The sequence below is a fragment of the Stegostoma tigrinum genome, chromosome 20, assembly GCF_030684315.1.
Source record: "Stegostoma tigrinum isolate sSteTig4 chromosome 20, sSteTig4.hap1, whole genome shotgun sequence".
NCBI classification, from domain to species: domain Eukaryota; kingdom Metazoa; phylum Chordata; class Chondrichthyes; order Orectolobiformes; family Stegostomatidae; genus Stegostoma; species Stegostoma tigrinum.
Window position 1 is genome coordinate 44,233,471 of NC_081373.1, and position 17,174 is coordinate 44,250,644.

The 17,174-nt window shown below is 41.8% G+C and overlaps 1 protein-coding gene across 3 annotated transcripts in view; it reads right to left on the minus strand.

The window, feature by feature from the left end:
* Nucleotides 1–9,940, minus strand: part of pcgf5b (polycomb group ring finger 5b) — a 151,217-nt gene extending 141,277 nt beyond the window's left edge. The window contains exons 1-2 of one of the 3 annotated variants that reach the window (XM_048550604.2): nt 9,576–9,940; nt 7,041–7,388 (exon numbers count right to left, since the gene is read on the minus strand). In XM_048550604.2, coding sequence (XP_048406561.1) covers nt 7,041–7,152 — 112 coding nt within the window. In that variant the 5' untranslated portion in view covers nt 7,153–7,388; nt 9,576–9,940. Of the gene's footprint in view, nt 1–7,040; nt 7,389–8,821; nt 8,988–9,575 lie in introns of those variants that run through there. The other 2 variants (XM_048550605.1, XM_048550606.1) reach the window with 2 other exon arrangements.
* Nucleotides 9,941–17,174: the final 7,234 nt, after the last annotated feature.

Below are 17,174 nucleotides of genomic sequence, written 5' to 3' on the forward strand. Positions count from 1 at the left end.
GATATCAACTACATATTTCCCCACAAGGACATGCTTTCATATAACTGAACTTCATTGTGAATTGAGAGAGTCAGTTAAGTGAGAGAATTTGAATTCACACATTTTGAAAAGTACTGGCAGAAATAGGAAAGGAAGAAAGTTTTGGGGAAGAAAGTCTGAGATTAAAGAGGAAATGTGTTGCATAAGAACCAGCTACCATAATGTAGCAGAGGCACGCAGCAGCACAGGTCTCCAATGTCAGGAGAAAATGACAAAAAATACAGACATGACAAAGGCTTTAGGTAAAGGGCTTGGGATGGACACATCATTGAAGGGCTGGTGGAAGGGTTTAGGGGAAGGCAATGATGAAAATTGAAGGTAAGGATGTTCTAACTAAATATACTAAAAACAAAGCCAGTGCAAAGTGTGAACAGGATGTTTGGGTGACTGGCACTTAATGTGGGAAATAATGTGAATGGTGGAACAAGTTGGAGTTTGCTGACTATGACAGATGGGAAGCCTGATGGTAACATCTGGTCTAGAGGCAGCAGCAACACCTCCTCAGATTTTGTTGGCAGTGAGTAGGTTCAGACAAGCGCAAGTCTGTGAAGGTGGAATTCAGCAAGCTTCAGGATGGACACTGCAAGGTATTCCAACTCAGCTTTAGGTCATTCAGCACCTGAAGGTGGGCACAACCTGCATCAGCCAGGGAAACTGTGGCATCTGTAGCAACTGAGCAAAGTTTCTGAGAAGATCCAAGTAAATTGATTTCACAATGGTTCTTGCAATATTGAGCTGCAAGAAATTCTGGTAATCTTGGAAAACAGAGATGGAAAGTTAAATAAAAAGCGAGTTGGGATAAATATGTCATTATCACATTTACAACTTTTTACCTGATAAAAAAATTACATGCAGATGAGGAAAAAAACATAGGTTTTTTGTAAATTCTGGGGAAAAACAACATAACTGGACAAAAAGAAATATTATAATGACAACTTCATAAAAGCAAAATGCTGTATATGCTAAAACTCTGAAACAAACATAGGAAATGCTGGAGAAACTCAGCAGGTCTTGCAGCACCAATGAAAAGAGTAACAGAATTAATGTTTTGAGTCCAGTATGACTCTTCTTCAGGACTGTATGAAAAGGTGGTTGAGTCAGAAACTCTCATGACATAACCGGCTTTATTTAGATATTCACTTTTATTGCCACACACTTTAGGGTTATGTGCCAAAAGGTAGAAATAGGACTAGTGTCATCAGATTTGTTTTTTGACCAGCATGGACATGTTGGCCTAAATGGCACTCCTTCTGAGCTGGAAACAGTCTACCAGTCTAGTCGCGTAATCAGAACAGACTAGTAATGGCAAGATCAAATAGCTATAGATATGGGTCAGGTTCACAATAGCAAAAACGCAACAAAAATTAGAACAAAAAAGAGGAAAAGGTGTAGTTAAAATAAACAACAATGAATCAGTAAGGGGCAGAAAGTCAGACTAGACCAGAGTAAAACAAGACAAAGTGGTTACTTGGAGAATTTGATTCAAAATGGGAAAACAGTGCTTAGAAAGAAAGAGGTGCATTAAGCATAGAAGACTTATTATAAGACATTAAACTTGCTGAGTGGGGACTTCAGTGAAGCATATCAGCAGCCGCTGATAGAATTTCAAAATTTTGAGAAGTACACACTTAAAACAACCTAGCACTAGACAAATAAATTTATAACAAGGAGTACAAAAGTAAGCTCAAGTCTTATCCAGTGTGTATGGTGATTTGTGGACACTTCAAGACCAACACAAACACAATGTAATATATTCTTCGGGAACAGGACAAATAAGTGGCCCACAGTGACAGTAATAACAAAGGCAGAAAGGACAGTAGTCATTAAAACAGCATTTAGGAAGCTACATAGAATACTAGCAAGAAGGACCTCAAAAGCAGTACTTTCCAATTTACTCCTAGTGCGTTCTTGAGAATGAGAAATAAGGGAATAAGAGATGGATGCACAGCTGAAAAGATGTTACAGGAGTGGGAAGACTGAATCGGAAGGATATGGCATCTTGAGAGGCTAGATAGGTAGCACCTAACCAGACTAGGACTGGATCCTTGCTAGTGCAGTTGTGGGGGTCTTTAACCCTGCAGGGATATGGGAGCAAGGACAGGATATCAAAGTAATACCAGGAGCACAAAACACTGGAAGAGATGGATAGCATCAGAATACAAAACATTAACTTATTAGATTGAATTGCAGGAAGAAATGGAGTCTGAATCAGGGTTCCATAATGCAAATCAATGCACAAATCGGTACAGCTTACCACATGGATTCATAATGCTATGAGTACAATAGAAAGATGGTAGCAAAGAATGCTAAATATTGCCCGTTATAACGTTTTCAGAAAAGTTAGGAAAAGAGAAATAAAAAAGATGGCTGGGGGGCACTAGCGTTTAAGGAAAAAATTGTAGTTCTGTAGAAAGGTAACCCACAAGTTCAAGAATAGAGTCAATTTGGGTAGAACTAAGGAATAAAAAGATGCAATTGCATTGTTCAATATAGTCCATAGACCAGCAACAAGTGAGAAGGATGTAACGGAACAATGTGCAAGAAAATTACAGAGGTGCAAACATCACCGAGTAGTTATAATTGTGAATTTTACTTACGTGGATCTTGACTAGGGTAGTGATACTGATTTGGTTTAATTTATTGTAGTCACATGTACCTATGTATAGTGAAAAGTTTTGTTTTGTGAGCAGTACAGGCAGATCATAGCAAACAAGTCTTTACAGATCATACGGTGCTTCGACAGAGCAAGGCGCATAAGGCAATGGCTGCATTGGAGGTGTACAGAGCGAGATCAACACTATTTGAAGTTACAGAGGTCCATTCACCAGTCTAATAACAGCAGAAAAGCAGCTGTTCTGGACCTGTTGGTGCGTTGATGCGTGTTCAAGCTTCTGTATCTTCTGCCTGATGAAGACAGCATTACCAGGATGCGAGGGGTCTTTGACGATATTCGCAGCCTTCTGCGGCAACGGGAAGTGTAAACTGGGTCCATGGATAGCTTCTGTGACAGACTAAGCTGTGCATACAACTTTCTGATGTTTCTCATTGTAAAGTGCAGGTGATCCGAGACTGAGAATTTTCAACAGCAGTGCATGTGCAGTCCAACAAGAAGAAACTGCCAGAACACGGTCTTCAGAACAAGATGCTTTGAATAGATTAAATGTCAGCATGTGACCTTTAAGAGTGGGCGGCATGCTGCCTCACAGCACCAGAGACCCCGACTCAATTCCAACCTTGGGTGACTGTCTGTGTGGAGTTTATGCATTTTCCCCACGTCTGCATGGGTTTCCTCCGGGTGCTCTGGTTTCCTCTCACAGTTGAAAGATGTGCAGATTAGGTGAATTGGCCATGCTAAATTGCCCTGCAACATTCCCCCAGTGAGATTTGCTATGGGAAATAAGGGGTTGCAGGGGCAGAATGGATCTGGTGAGATGCTCTTCAGAGTTGGTGTAGACTCGATAGGCCAAATGGCCTGTTCTAACATTGTATAATTCAATGATGGGTCAATGATTATTGTATCGTCAAGTTTTAAGCTGATGGCGGAAAAGGATGAAGAACGATCTGGTGCAAGAATAATTAACTGGGAAAGAGTTGACTTCAACGTGGCAAGAACAGGGTTTGGCTAGACAAAATGGACTAAAGACTGGTGGGATAAACTGTGGTTAAACAATGAGCTACCTTCAAAGAACCGATAGTTTTCACACAGTTGAGATATACTCCCTCAAAAGGAAAGGTGAGACAAACAATCCAAGAGTTCCTTGGATGAAAAAAAGCTGTCAGTATTTAAAGTTGATACGTTACCAGAATCAGGCAAGATACGTGCAAGAACGCTGAAGGAAACAACAGGGGAAATTGCAGGGGCTCTGGCAAAAATCTTTGAATCTTCTCTAGGCTCAGGGATGGTGTCAGAGACTGGACGTATGCAAATGTAACACCCTTGTTCAAGAAAAGGGTAAGACCAGCAATTAAAGTCCAGCCAGTCTAACTTTGGTGGTGGGGAAACTTCACGAAACAATTATTTGGGACAGAATTATTGTCGTGAGGAAAAATGAGTTAATTATGAAAAAATATCACAGATTTAAGGAAAAATTATGCTTAACTAAGTTGCTAGAGCTTTTTTTGAAGAAGCTACAGTGAGAGTTAATGACAGCAACATTGCTGATATGTGTACACAGATGTACAAAGGACTTTCAATGCAGTACTGCTGAACAGACTAGCGAGAAAAGTTATAGCAGGTGGAATAAATATAACAGTTGTAACATACATACAAAAATAGCTGCAAGATAGGAAATAACTAGTAGTAGTTAATGGATATTTGTCATTCTGGAAGGAGGCTTGTAGCAGAGTTCCCAAAGGCTGGCACAAACTACAGAGATTTTGTGTGCAGGACAATTTCCAAGTTTGCACATAATGCAAACTTGAAAGAGTTACAAAGTATGAGGAGGACAGTGTAAAACTACAAAACAACATCATCTGCCATTATCTGCCCACCAACTTGTTGAAGTTCAGTGCAGAAATGTCACAGAGTCAGAAAGATGTACAGCAATGAAATAGGTCCTTTAGTCCAACTCATACATGCCAGCCAGAAATCCAAAATTAATCTAGTCCCATTTGCTAGTATTTGGCCCATATCCCCCAGACCCTTCCTATTCCTATACCCCTCTGAATGTCTTTTAAATGTTGTAATTGTACCGGCCTCCACCACTTCCTCTGGCAGCTTATTCCATATTTGCACCACACCCTTGGGTGTGTGAAAAAGTTACCCCTTAGGTCCCTTTCAAATCTTTCTCCTTTCATCGTGAAACTATGCCATTTAGTTTTAGACTCCCCCACACCGGGTAAAAGACCTTGCCTATTTACACTCATGATTTTATAAACCTCTATAAAGGTTACCCCTCAGTCTCCAACTCACTAGGGAAAATAGCCTCAACATGACCTCCCAACTGGTACACTCAACGCACTGACCATTAAAAGCAAGCATACCAAACACCTTCTTCACTATCCTATCTACCTGCGACTCTAATTTCAAGGATCTATGAACCTGCAAACCTCTTTGCTCAGCAACCCTGCCCAAAGTCTGACCATTAAGTTTGTAAGTGTGAGGTGATACATTTTGTAAGAAAGAACACGGAGAAACAGTATAAAGTAAAAGATGCTATCCTAAAGCGTAAGCAGGAGCCCCCAGACAGACTTGGGGGTGTACTGGTGCGTAAGTCACTAAAGGTAACAGGACAGATACTGCAAATAGTTAATGAAGCACACAGTATCCTAAGCTTTATCAATAGGGACATAAAGGAGCAAGATAGTTATGCCGCATTTATGGAAGACCAGTAGTTAAATCTCAATTCTGGGCACCATACTTAAAGAAGGATGTAAAGAAGGATTGAAGAGAACATAGAACAAGTTTACAAGAATGTGTCTAGAGTGAGAAACTTCAGTTATGAAAGGAGATTGGAAAAAGGTGGGACTATCTTTGTTGGAGAAAAGGACAAGAGAAAATTTGATGTGCTTTCAAAATCATGAGGGGTCTGAATAGAGAAGATAGGGAGAAACAGTTCCTCTCGTAAAAGGTTTAAGAATAAGAGTGCAAAGATATAAGAAAATTCGCAAAGGAAGCAAAAGTGATTGTGATAAAGACTTTTCCACAGAATCAGTGATTAAGGTCTGGAATGTACTGCCTAGTACTGTAGTGGAGAAGGATTCAACTGAGACATTAAAAAAAGTGTCAGATTATTATTTAAACACAAACAATATTTAAGATTATGGGAAAAAATAGGAGAATGGTGCTAATGTTCATTCAGAGAGGTGGTGGAGCGATAATGCACCCAATAGTCTCCTTTCTTACTGTAACAATTCTGTGATTCTGAAATAGAAATTCAGGTAGATCCCTCATAAGTGCTGTAAACAATGAAGATGGATATGAGGGATAGCAGGACAGAAACAGGGGCTAGTGCACAAAGAAGGAAAAGTTATCACAAGAATAGAGGTCATGGCAGGACCTGACAATCAGAGCCAAGAAATAGCAATTTTGGGAAGACATGCATGTAAGGTGTAACCCTATCGCAGCTTCATCGAGAGAGGTGGGGCAGGAGTTATAGCATTGGATCAGCTGTCACAAGTAATGATAACGTTAGATTGATCCTCAACAATTTGGAGGATGACATGGGCACCCAGGAAATGAGTGTTCTGGCTAGTCATTCAGCCAAGCAGTAGCAACACGATCAGAGCTTGAAAGCCAAAATGGAAAATAGGCAACATGATCAACAAGTACACGTCATGATTCTGAAATATCTATTCTGAAAGAGCCAGCAGCAAGTAGAATGGATATTGCAAAAAACACCAAGGGATATGTATTATATCATCTAGGAAGATGTTTAATCCCTGATATTTTTTAGGAGATAAGGCTAACTGAGATGTTAAATGAGTGAAACCCAATTAGGGAATGTTACTGGAAACATAGATAAATTGGGGAGAGGAGGCATAAGATTGAGATTTAGTTCAAAAATAGTGCTCAAAGATTAAGATCCAAAGCGATAGGTAATACATACAAACCAGATGTAAATTTTGGAATGTGTGTATAAGTAAAAGACATCCAAGGAGTCCTTTGAACAGGAGCTGGATGACAGATGGAAACTACCTACTGTCAATTACCTGCCAATAGTATACTTTGTTATTCTGCTAACAAGATTAATTTTTACAATACAGTGGAAGGCCATTAACCAGGCAACCATTGACAGAAATAGAATCATTCCATTCTAAAGTTCATTCCTATTAATAGAAGGCAGCAACAGTTGGAAAAAATTATCTCCACTTATACTACCAACTATGTTTTTAAGTATTTTCTGTTACTGTCAATATTCCAGAAAGCTTTGTTTCAACATGGTATTTTCATTTCTTTCCTCATATGCAATAATTGACGATGAATTGTTTACCAAGCCTGTTGCAATACTCCCAGATTATCAATCTGAAACATATATCATGGTTCTTGCAGCATTACTTACAAGTGTGTAGACACTCAGTCACTGTAGTTGGCTTGATTAGATAGCCCTTGCAGATGTAACAAGTGATGAAGGCATTAAATTCTCTCACTAGGTATTTCCTTTGAGTAGCCATTGTTGAACAAGATAACAGTAAAAGAACAGGAAAATCAGGCCAGAGTTGATGGGTGGCTCTAGGCTTAAAGAACCTGCTGTGCTGCTCGGCACAGCTGCACTTCTCCAGGCATCTGTCTGAGAAATTTGTTGAAATAAATTTGAAGCAAATCAACTTCTCCAGGAGTACATTGTCCTTTAGTCAAGGATCAAGGTAACGCTTTTCTCTTCTTCTGTACTGTACAAAGTGTCCAAAACCTATAGCATTACAAGATAAAGATATTAACTGTACATTAAATCATAGTTGAAAACAGTGCAGCGATTGGCTATTGCAGTGTTATAAAACTACCAATTTACTTATTCAAATTGGTTCTTTGAAGTTCAAGTTGTTCATGAAGCAACTAACATGTTAAAACATAAAAAAATTCATGATTACATCCAAGTAACTAATATGAACAAACTGTGAAATTTGCATTTGGTGTTTTGTTTTGGGGATAGGGGTGTGGGTAACCATACAAATCTCTTATTTTGTCACAAAGCAAATCTCAATCCCATTATGTCACAAACACACATCTTTCAGTTTAAGATGTTAGCCACTGACAATATCAAAAATAATGTCCAAGTGAAAGAATGCTCCAGAATTATGCATATCATGTTTTCAAGCAGTGTGAAAGATTATAGCAAATAATGCTTAATTTTAATTAATCTGGATCACGTTCAATCAATACTAAAATTAAAATTGTAGAAATAAGTAATTTCCATAAACAGTCCACCAGAAACAAAATTACTTGAAAATAATATTAAATTATCAGCTGAAGTGGTGTCATTATCTCATTAGGAAATTTTCAGCCAAGCATCATGTCATGAAACCATCAAACCACAAGTCATCCTGGTAACTAGGACAAGTCTACAAGGTAACAAGACAGGCTGTTGTAACTGAATTTGTATATCTCAATTTTACAAATTTGGGTTAAAAAAATTTTGGGAATGTAACCATCATTTGACTCAATAATTTACTACATGACATTCCCCCTTGAATTAGACTTGGTTATTTTAAGGAATCCATAATTCTTTAATTCTTACTCATATAAACTGGGTATATGTGATACACACTTGAAAAATACTGGGAGTTTGAGAGTAAACTATTTGTCTAGATTTCCAAAATCATTTCTGTTACAATGCTGATGTTTAAAGAATTTCACTAATGACTGCTCTTTGAAAGTTTAAATTCTTACATACAGACTGATGGAACCCACTGCATCATAAATCGTTTCAAAATGCCGTTTACCCTGCACTGCCCCACAACTTCCAAGCAACGCACATGAAGCCCTCCTATGAATGCTACTTGTGCATCGTCACGCAACGAAGGGTGGAAGATGCAGCCTTGTGTAAAAGTAGGCCGTATCGCAATGCTGGCTACCAATCGGGTATGCTCTGTTCAAAGAGGCGCTCTTGCCTTCTTTGCCGAGCAGCAAATTGATGGGTACGCTGTGAAAGCTGAACACGTGGAGCCCTGTCAGTTTGACTCGGTGTGCTGTAGTTATTATGTGCGCAGGTGTGTGCGTGGATTTAGTGTGGAGCGCACTGCACTTACTTAAAAAGCTGTTCCAATTTCACTACACAGTCCAGGCAATGCTGTCCCCCTCTCTCTATATTATATATATAAATAAATCAGCTGACACACTACGCACCGAATTCTATCCCTGGGGTGAATACAGCTTATATCCACAAACAAACTCATCTCACCACTTGTATCTCGCAATAATGGAGATGGACCGATTGCTTCCCTCCCTCCCTGGGATTTTTTTTAAAAAAACAACTGCGCAGCAGCATGATGTAGCGTGAAGCGAGGCAAGGGGAAAGCGAAAGTCCGCTTTCTACTGTAGCACTGAGCGGTACCGAGCGCCCTATGTCGTGTCTGTCTCTCATCAGGAAGCCACCAGCGTCACTATTTGCGTCAGGCTGCGAGAGAGAGAGAGAGGGAGGGAGAGGAAAACAGATCTACTCCCGAGTCGGAGCCGCAACCCAACTGGGAAAGTCGCTTCTCTTCCATCGGACCCGGCGGAGACAGAAAGCCCGCGTCCAAACCCCAACCTGTTCTCCACCAAACTCCCCTCTCTCTCACTGAGTCTCCATAAACAGAGAGAGGGGGGGGAAAAGCCCTAGAAGTTTCCAGCAGTTTTGTGTATGAGTGTGTGTGGCGCATTAGTTATTTCAGGGCTACCCAGGCACCTTAACTTCAAAGCTGCTGTTGCACTAACGGCAAGGTCGCTCGGCGTCTGCCTGCCGGGGCAACTTGATCCTGACACATGATCGCATCTTGCACAAACTACAGGGGCTGGAAACGAGAGCCAGCTCGGCTCAGTCACCACACCGTTTCCCCCCGCCCCCCATGCCTCAGTTAGGCATTTTCTCTCTTTAATTTTTGGCGACTGCGTTTCTTACCTTTTGTTTTCTCAAGAGGCCATAGTGATTACAAGAGGACTAGAGTTTTATAAATTTTTTTTTGGTTGTGGGGTTGGATGGGAATCGCGGCCGGATGATGTCTCAAAAAAAACCAAGAAATGAATAAACACCCGGTGGGGGGTGGGGTGTTGAAGAAGATAGAGAGAGCGAGAGAGAGAGAGGGGGGAAAGAGCTAAGTTTTGTCACTGGCTGAATGGGACTCAACACTTGCTGCCCTGTAAGAAGCAGGAGTGAGATCGCGGAAATACCGAGAGGGAGGGAGAGACAGAGAGCGGGAGGGAGGAGGCGCCTCTGCGCTTGTTTACGCACCGCCCGGCCATTCCAAAGCCGAGCTGCGCTCATTGGACACAAACTAGGGCGCTCGCTTCGAACCGACGCTGGGAGCCGGGGCCCTGCTCCGCGGGACCTCCTCACTCCGGGACCCTTACCATACCCCACCCCCCACCCCCGGGACACCCTAACTCCGGATCCCTCTAGCACCGGGGCACCACCCCAGCCCCCCACAACCTAACTCTGGGACTCCACTCACACGGATCCTCCAAAAGCCTCCCACTCCCCACTTTCGCCTCGTGGCTGGGCTGCTCTCCTCCGGGACTCTGTTTCCTTCACCTACCAACTTCGCCCCGTACAGTCAAGACTGGGTTCACTCTAATCATCGCGCTCCCCTTCGGGCCTGCCCCCACACCCGCCTCCTGTAACACACTCTCCTGTTCCTTCTCCTAGCCCCCTCCCGGAATCAGCCGGTCCTGTCAAAAAGTTGGTGGCCCTGTTTGTGTCTGTGTGTGTGTGTGAGAGAGAGAGAGAGAGTGTAAGTCAGGCTGGGCCGGGCCGACTCGGGCGGCTGAGAGGTGCCGGTCACCGGTACTGTACCTGAGGGCCCGGCCGCCGGCTCTGCCTGTGTGGGTGTGGGTGTGGGGGGGGTGGTGAGGAAGCGGGGAGAGTGGGGGCGGGAGAAATCAAACCGATTCAAAGACTCAGTCCGTTTGTGACATCATCAGCATAGCAACGGCCCGGTCCGGCAATGACATCATTGCCCTGGCAACCTCCATAACACGTGATGCAATCACCTTGGCAACCCGGAAACACGTGACGTCATCCCGGGAAACCAGGGGTGATGACTTCACGTATCTGGTCATGTTGCGTCATCATCCTGGGAACCTGACATTCAATCAGTTGCCCCCATTAAGAGTTCATATTGTCATAGGCCGAAGTCACATAGCACCAGGTTATAGTCCAACAGGTCTATTTGAAATCACAAGCTTTGGAAGCACTGCTCTTTTGTTTGGTGAAGTCACCTGAAGAAGCAGCAGCACTACAAAAGCCTGTGCTTTCAACTAAACCTGTTGGACTACAACCAGGTGCCATGTGACTTCTGACTTTGTCCACCCTAATCCAATACCAACACGTCAACATTATATTGTCATGTTCACAAGATACGAGAAAGACTCATGAATTATTTTTTAAAAGTTTTAACATCTTGCTTTGTATTTTTAAATTAACATTGTTCAGTTAAAACACAATTACCAGCAATGCTGTCACTTTACATACTCAATAGTAAACAGAATAAAACACAGGTGTAATTGTCCTGTAATACCTCATCCCTGCATTGTTTGGGCCTTGCTGTCAACAAACACAAAAAGACCTCTGCTCTGCAGCCAGTTATGAACAAAGGCAAGCTATGAAATTCATTATGTTTGAAGTGGTGCTAATGATTCACTGTTGATCTATTAAAAAGGAAATGTGGTTCTAACCAGAACTACAAACCAATTCTTCTGGGAATCCTCACATGTCCAAAATTTCTGCTCGTTGAAAAAATGTTTTTAACTGTACATTTTCTGAAGTCTTTCTTCAATCTAACAGGGATCTAGGTTCATGATATAGGTCTGCCAGGAATCTAAGACCTGTTAACACTACAAGCAGATTCAAAGCCAAGCTGAGCCTGTATCTATTCTTGATCTCTTCAAAATATGGTTCTCAAAAGAAATCTCATAATTGTCTGAAAAATGGAATAACTTCATTTGCTACATCTTCAACCACAAGGAAAAGGATTCTAAAAGTTCAGCTAACCACAAGAACCTTCACTAGACACTGGCTTCCTGGATCCGAAAGAAATAGCATGAATTGATGCCCATATGTTTAATTGTTAAGATATTCTTGTTTGTAACCTTTTTCTTTTACCTTCCTTGTATACTGTGTGTGCAGATGTATATATCGGGACAATCATCCCACAGGTTTAAATAAATCATAGTTTGATTTTAACCATAAAGTGTTTTCTGCAGGTTGTTATTTTACCTAGAATTCACCTAGAATAGGGTTTGAAGAAAGTCATGCTGCAGTCCATTTCAAAAGGAACAGAAAGGGAAAATAAAGATAATTTTTGCTCACCAATAGAAGGGAAGAACAATAAAATAATTAAATTCTCTCTCACATTATTCCCAAAGAGAAATTTGGGACACAAAGCCAGGATTGATCCATTAATACAAGCTGCATATGGCTATAATTCTCAAAGCCTGACTAGAGCCCAAATCTAAGAAACAAGGCTGAATTGAATACTACACAAAACTAAAGGAAAATAAAAATCAGTGGCTGTAATTACTTTCTCTTTTGAAAAAAAAGTAGCACAGCAAATTCTCTTAATTTTAATATTAAGGCAAGTTGTGTGTTGAAAAGGAACAGTCAAACATTTCTGAAGAAGGGTCCAGACCCGAAACATCATCTTTCCTGCTCCTTGGTGCTGCTTGGCTTGCTGTGTTCATCCAGCTCTTCACTTTGTTATCTCAGTCAAACATTAGGCTTTCAGACCACAAGATAGTCAAGATTTTGAGCTGTTAAAGTACAGATGGAAGTACCAAATGAGGCAAAATGACCAGAGTTACTCCAGATGTTTCTTGAGCATTTGGGCTTCAGCCCATATCAAGAACGGGTGGAAGAGTCACAGCCTAAAACCAATTAGGGTATTGTGCCCAGAATAAAGACAAAGTTGTGGTTTCCCAGAGACCATAGTGCTGCCCTCTCATGAGAAAGAGGGAGAGAGAGACAGAGACAGCTGGTTGTGGGTTTAGCCTGAAAGTCATACACTTCTGTCAGTTACTCAGTTGGCTGGATGGCTGATTGCGATGCAGAGTGATACTAATAGCCTTGGTTCAGTTCTTGGTGTAGCTGAGATTAACATGCAAGCCCAGAATGATTGCCACAGTCAAAAACATTTGATAAAGCTGGAAAAGAGGAAAATATGACTTGGGTTTCAGGAAACAGAAGAGTGTGAATGCCCTTCTCAGTGAAACATGCTGGACGTGAAATTTGAAATACGAATTAACTGTATGACTGAGAAATGGCTCGGTAGGGTCCCAGATAAATGACCAGAGATTCAAGAACAGTCTAGGGAGCCTGGAAAGCAGAAGGCAGCCAGAAAGTTTCTGCTTAGCTCAAGAGAGGTGATGAGGTCCTGAACACACTCAAAGGAATGAAAGAGTCTGCAGATATTGAAAAAATAAAGTAAAAGCCACAGGAGGTTAAGAAGGCTATGTCAGAACCTAAGAGTAGAACTTGAATCAGGATAGAACCTACAGGAATTAAAAAGGTCAGAGAAGATCTAATTGAGCGAACAGGGGTCATAATAAATACCCCAGAACTCAGAAGTCCAAGAGCTTTCGGAGTCAAAAGAGGTCAGAATGGGCTCCAGAAAATAGACAAGAGGCCATACCATTTCAGCAAAGCTCTACAGGGTTGCAGGAGGCAGGAAAATGTTCAAAGGCCTTACAAGGTGTAAGGTAACCCGTTAGGGATAAGGTGGCTACCGGGTTTTAAAGATGCTGAAATCAAACTATGAATTTATAAGGGGTCAAGAAAGAAGCTGTAGATATCAAAAGAAATGAAGAAATGAGCCACAAATCGAACTGGCAAATACCATCCTTGCTGAATTAAAATAGGGACTGGGGCAGTTCCTGTACAGGTAAACTAATAAGGAGAGGCCTCACATAGTCCAACTGCCACATTGCAATGCAACAGAAAGTAGACAACCAATGTGAGCCAAGTTGTCCAATCAATATGTGCCAGAACCAGGACCAGCCCATCCCTGCAGTAGCTGAATTAGGGAAATCAATGCACTGGAAGAAAGATCACCAAAACCATCCAAAAGGCAATTCAACGATTGCTGATAACTCACAGATAGAAAAGCTCAGTGATGAGGGTGCTCTCACTCTGCTCACACAATGTAAAGCAATCTGTCAGATTGCACCCAGCTAACAGTCCTTGACCTGTACCTGGGAGAATCGCCACCAGTACATAACAAACCTTACTAGCTAAGGGCTGAAAAGTTGATAAAGGTCAGGCAGGACATTCAGCACTTGCTGGAAAGAAAAATCATTGAATCTAGCCAGAGCAGCTGGAGCTCCCTACTTGTGCTGGTCCTAAAGCAATTAACATGGCTCTCATTTGCTTGTGGTGAGTAAATACAATAACCAGCACAGGTTTAACCCCAAGTCCATGCTTTAAGGAGGGTAGAGATAAGATGGGCCACTTAGCTTACCTCTACAAACATACCCTTTTAAGTGCAGAATGGCAAGTCCACATACCTCTCCAGAGTGAGAGCAATCTCAGACTTTGACAACCAGGAAGATCTATGTCAGAGTACGATCATTTTTTTTAGCTTTAACAATACCCTAAGAACCTTTCAGATGCTGAAACACCAGGTAATAGCTGGGCTCAGCAACTGTGCAGCATACCTGGATAACCTGATAATATACAGCAACAGAGAGAAAATCATAGCAGATGTCATCTGGACAGGGGAGTGCCAAGAGGCTTCTATAAAAATAAAGTGAAAATCATCCTGCTATACACAGACCACAATCCTTTGAAATTCTCAGAGAAGTGCAAAATAGCCAATGATAGATTGTTGTGTGGAATATGTCTCTGCAGTCTGTCCACCTGAAAAAAAAGTCACTCACATTGCAGGGAAGAACAATGTCTTTGCTGATGCCTCATCCCACATGTAAATTCTCAGAATGCAGTGGGGAACTGACAAGGCATGGGGGAAAAATGTTTCTAAAGTGTATTCAGATAAATTTACTAGACTAGTATTCTCAGACTAATAAGAAAGGAGGCATTGCTGAATATTATGCTCAATGTCTCTACAATTTCTATGAGGTGGGTAAAGTGGAAACAGTGTTAGTAAAATAATTAGGTCCCAGTGATCATAGCATTACAAGATTTGTGTTAGCTATGTTGAGAGTGCTGCCTGTGTGGTTGTTTTTTTTATTTATTCATTCATGGGTTGAGGGCTTTGCTGGCCAGGCAGCATTCATTGCCCGTCTCTAATTGCCCGGAGCGCAGTTCAGAGTCAACCACATTGCTGTGGGTCTGGAGTCACATGTAGGTCAGACCAGGCAAGGATGGCAGTTTCCTTCTCTCAAGGACATTAGTGAGCTAGGTGGGTTTTTCCTGACATTCAACAATGAATCATTAGATTCTTAATTCCAGCGGTGGGATTGGTCAGTGTGCAGGTATACTTTCTATACTTACCTATCGCCATCCCACCTTTACTAGCTTTAAAATCTCCCTACCCCTGGCTTCATCCCAAAATCAACCCTCCCTCTCATCCCTGCCTCCTTGACCTCTCCATCTTCTCTCCCACCCATCTGCTCCTCCTGCCTCACTGACCAATCCCCATTACTACCTGCCTGCTATCACCATCCCACCTACCTTCCCCAGCCCAACCACCCCCTCTATTTATTTCAGAGCCCTCTTCTCCTCCCCCATTTCTGAAGAAGGGTCCCGACCCAAAACGTCAGCTTTCCTGCTCCTCTGATGCTGCCTGGTCTGTTTCATTTATCCACCTCCACACTATAAAGAGAATAAGAGGATGTGGGGGTCTGTAGGTATAAGGAGTCTGGGGAACATGTAGTTGGGGATGTGTGAGATAAGTACACAGTCAGCTAAACAACTTGTTATGCCTCTCTGCAGTAGCACACTGGAAATCGAGCTCCATTGTTCCTGGAGTCATCACAAAACTTAAAATGAACTCTTCCTGAGTAACTATTTTGCTTAATTTCATCAGAACCATCTGAAGTCTTTAAGTTAGGTGGAGATTTGCAGAGGGTTCCAGGTGCACAGGGATTGCCCAATGGAAAATTCAGTTTCCTAAGCAATTCCTTCTGAGGCTGCTACAATGGGGCGTTCTGCAATATCCCCCTGTGCAATTTCTAATTATATTGCCACAGTGCCTGTCCAGTCATTGAGAAAATCTGGCTCATCAATCCTGTTTGACTCATCACAAAATCTGTCAGACCTGCTGAGCAAGGTGTCAAAGTAATTTATTTTTCAAGAGCTCCTCCAGAGATATATTTGATGCTTATTTTATTTCTGCGGCTACATTTTGGTTTTCAGGAATTCCTATTTCATTCTTGATTTGATTTGATTTATTGTAGTCACATGTACCTAAGTACAGTGAAAAGCTTTGTTTTGCAAGCAGTACATGCAGATTAGAGCAAACAAGGACATAGAGATCAAAGGGTGCCTAGACAGAATGAGGCATTCAGGTCACACTGCACAGGAGGTGTGCAAAGCAAGATCAACATTAGCAAGATCAACATTATTTGAAATTCGAGTCTAAATATGGCAGGGATGAAACTGTAGTTGAACTCTGTTGGTGTGCTCTTATTAACTTCTTCATGAGGTGATCTCATAGTAGCGTCACTTTCTGTATTTGTGTAAATTGTCTGAATTGCAGGACGAAAATATAAGGGGGCGGCACGGTGGCTCAGTGGTTAGCACTGCTGCCTCACAGCACCAGGGACCCACGTTTGATTCCATTCTTGGGTGACCATATGGAGTTTGCATGTTCTCCCCATGTCTACGTGGGTTTCCGCTGGGTTCCTTGGTTTCCTGCCACAGTCCAAAGATAGGCGGGTTAGGTGGATCGGACATGCTAAATTTCCTGCAGTGTTCAGGGATATGTAAGTTAGGTGATTAGCCATGGGGAATGTTGGGTTATAGAGAAAGGGTAGGGAGATGGATCTGGGTGGGATGCTGTTCAGAGGGTTGGTGTGGACTTGTTGGGCCTAACAGTCTGGTTCCACACTGTGGGGATTCTATTATTCTGGGTGTACGGGGTACTTGAACGTACACAGTAGTCTAATTAGTAGAATTCATCAATATCCTTAATAATTGTCACCAATCCATTAAAATTAAAGCTACAAAATACATGAAAGTATTCATTTTAACATTTATGATATTAACTTGAGTTGGAATGAGATAACAGTCATAAATAAGCAACAAATGTTTAAAAATCTGAAGAAGGGTCTAGGCCCGAAATGTCAGCTTTCCTGCACCTATGATACTGCTTGGCTAGCTGTGTTCATCCAGCTCTACACCTTGTTATCTCAGATTCTCCAGCATCTGCAGTTCCTACTACCTTTAAGAATCTGACACATATTTCTTGATACAAAATGCCATTACAGCAAACATGTGAGGTTGCAGCATAGGCAATGCACATCAGGTAATTGATAATACAGCAATGGAGTCAACAGAATGGAAACAGACCATTCAGTCCAACTTGTCAACACTGACCAAACTTCCCAA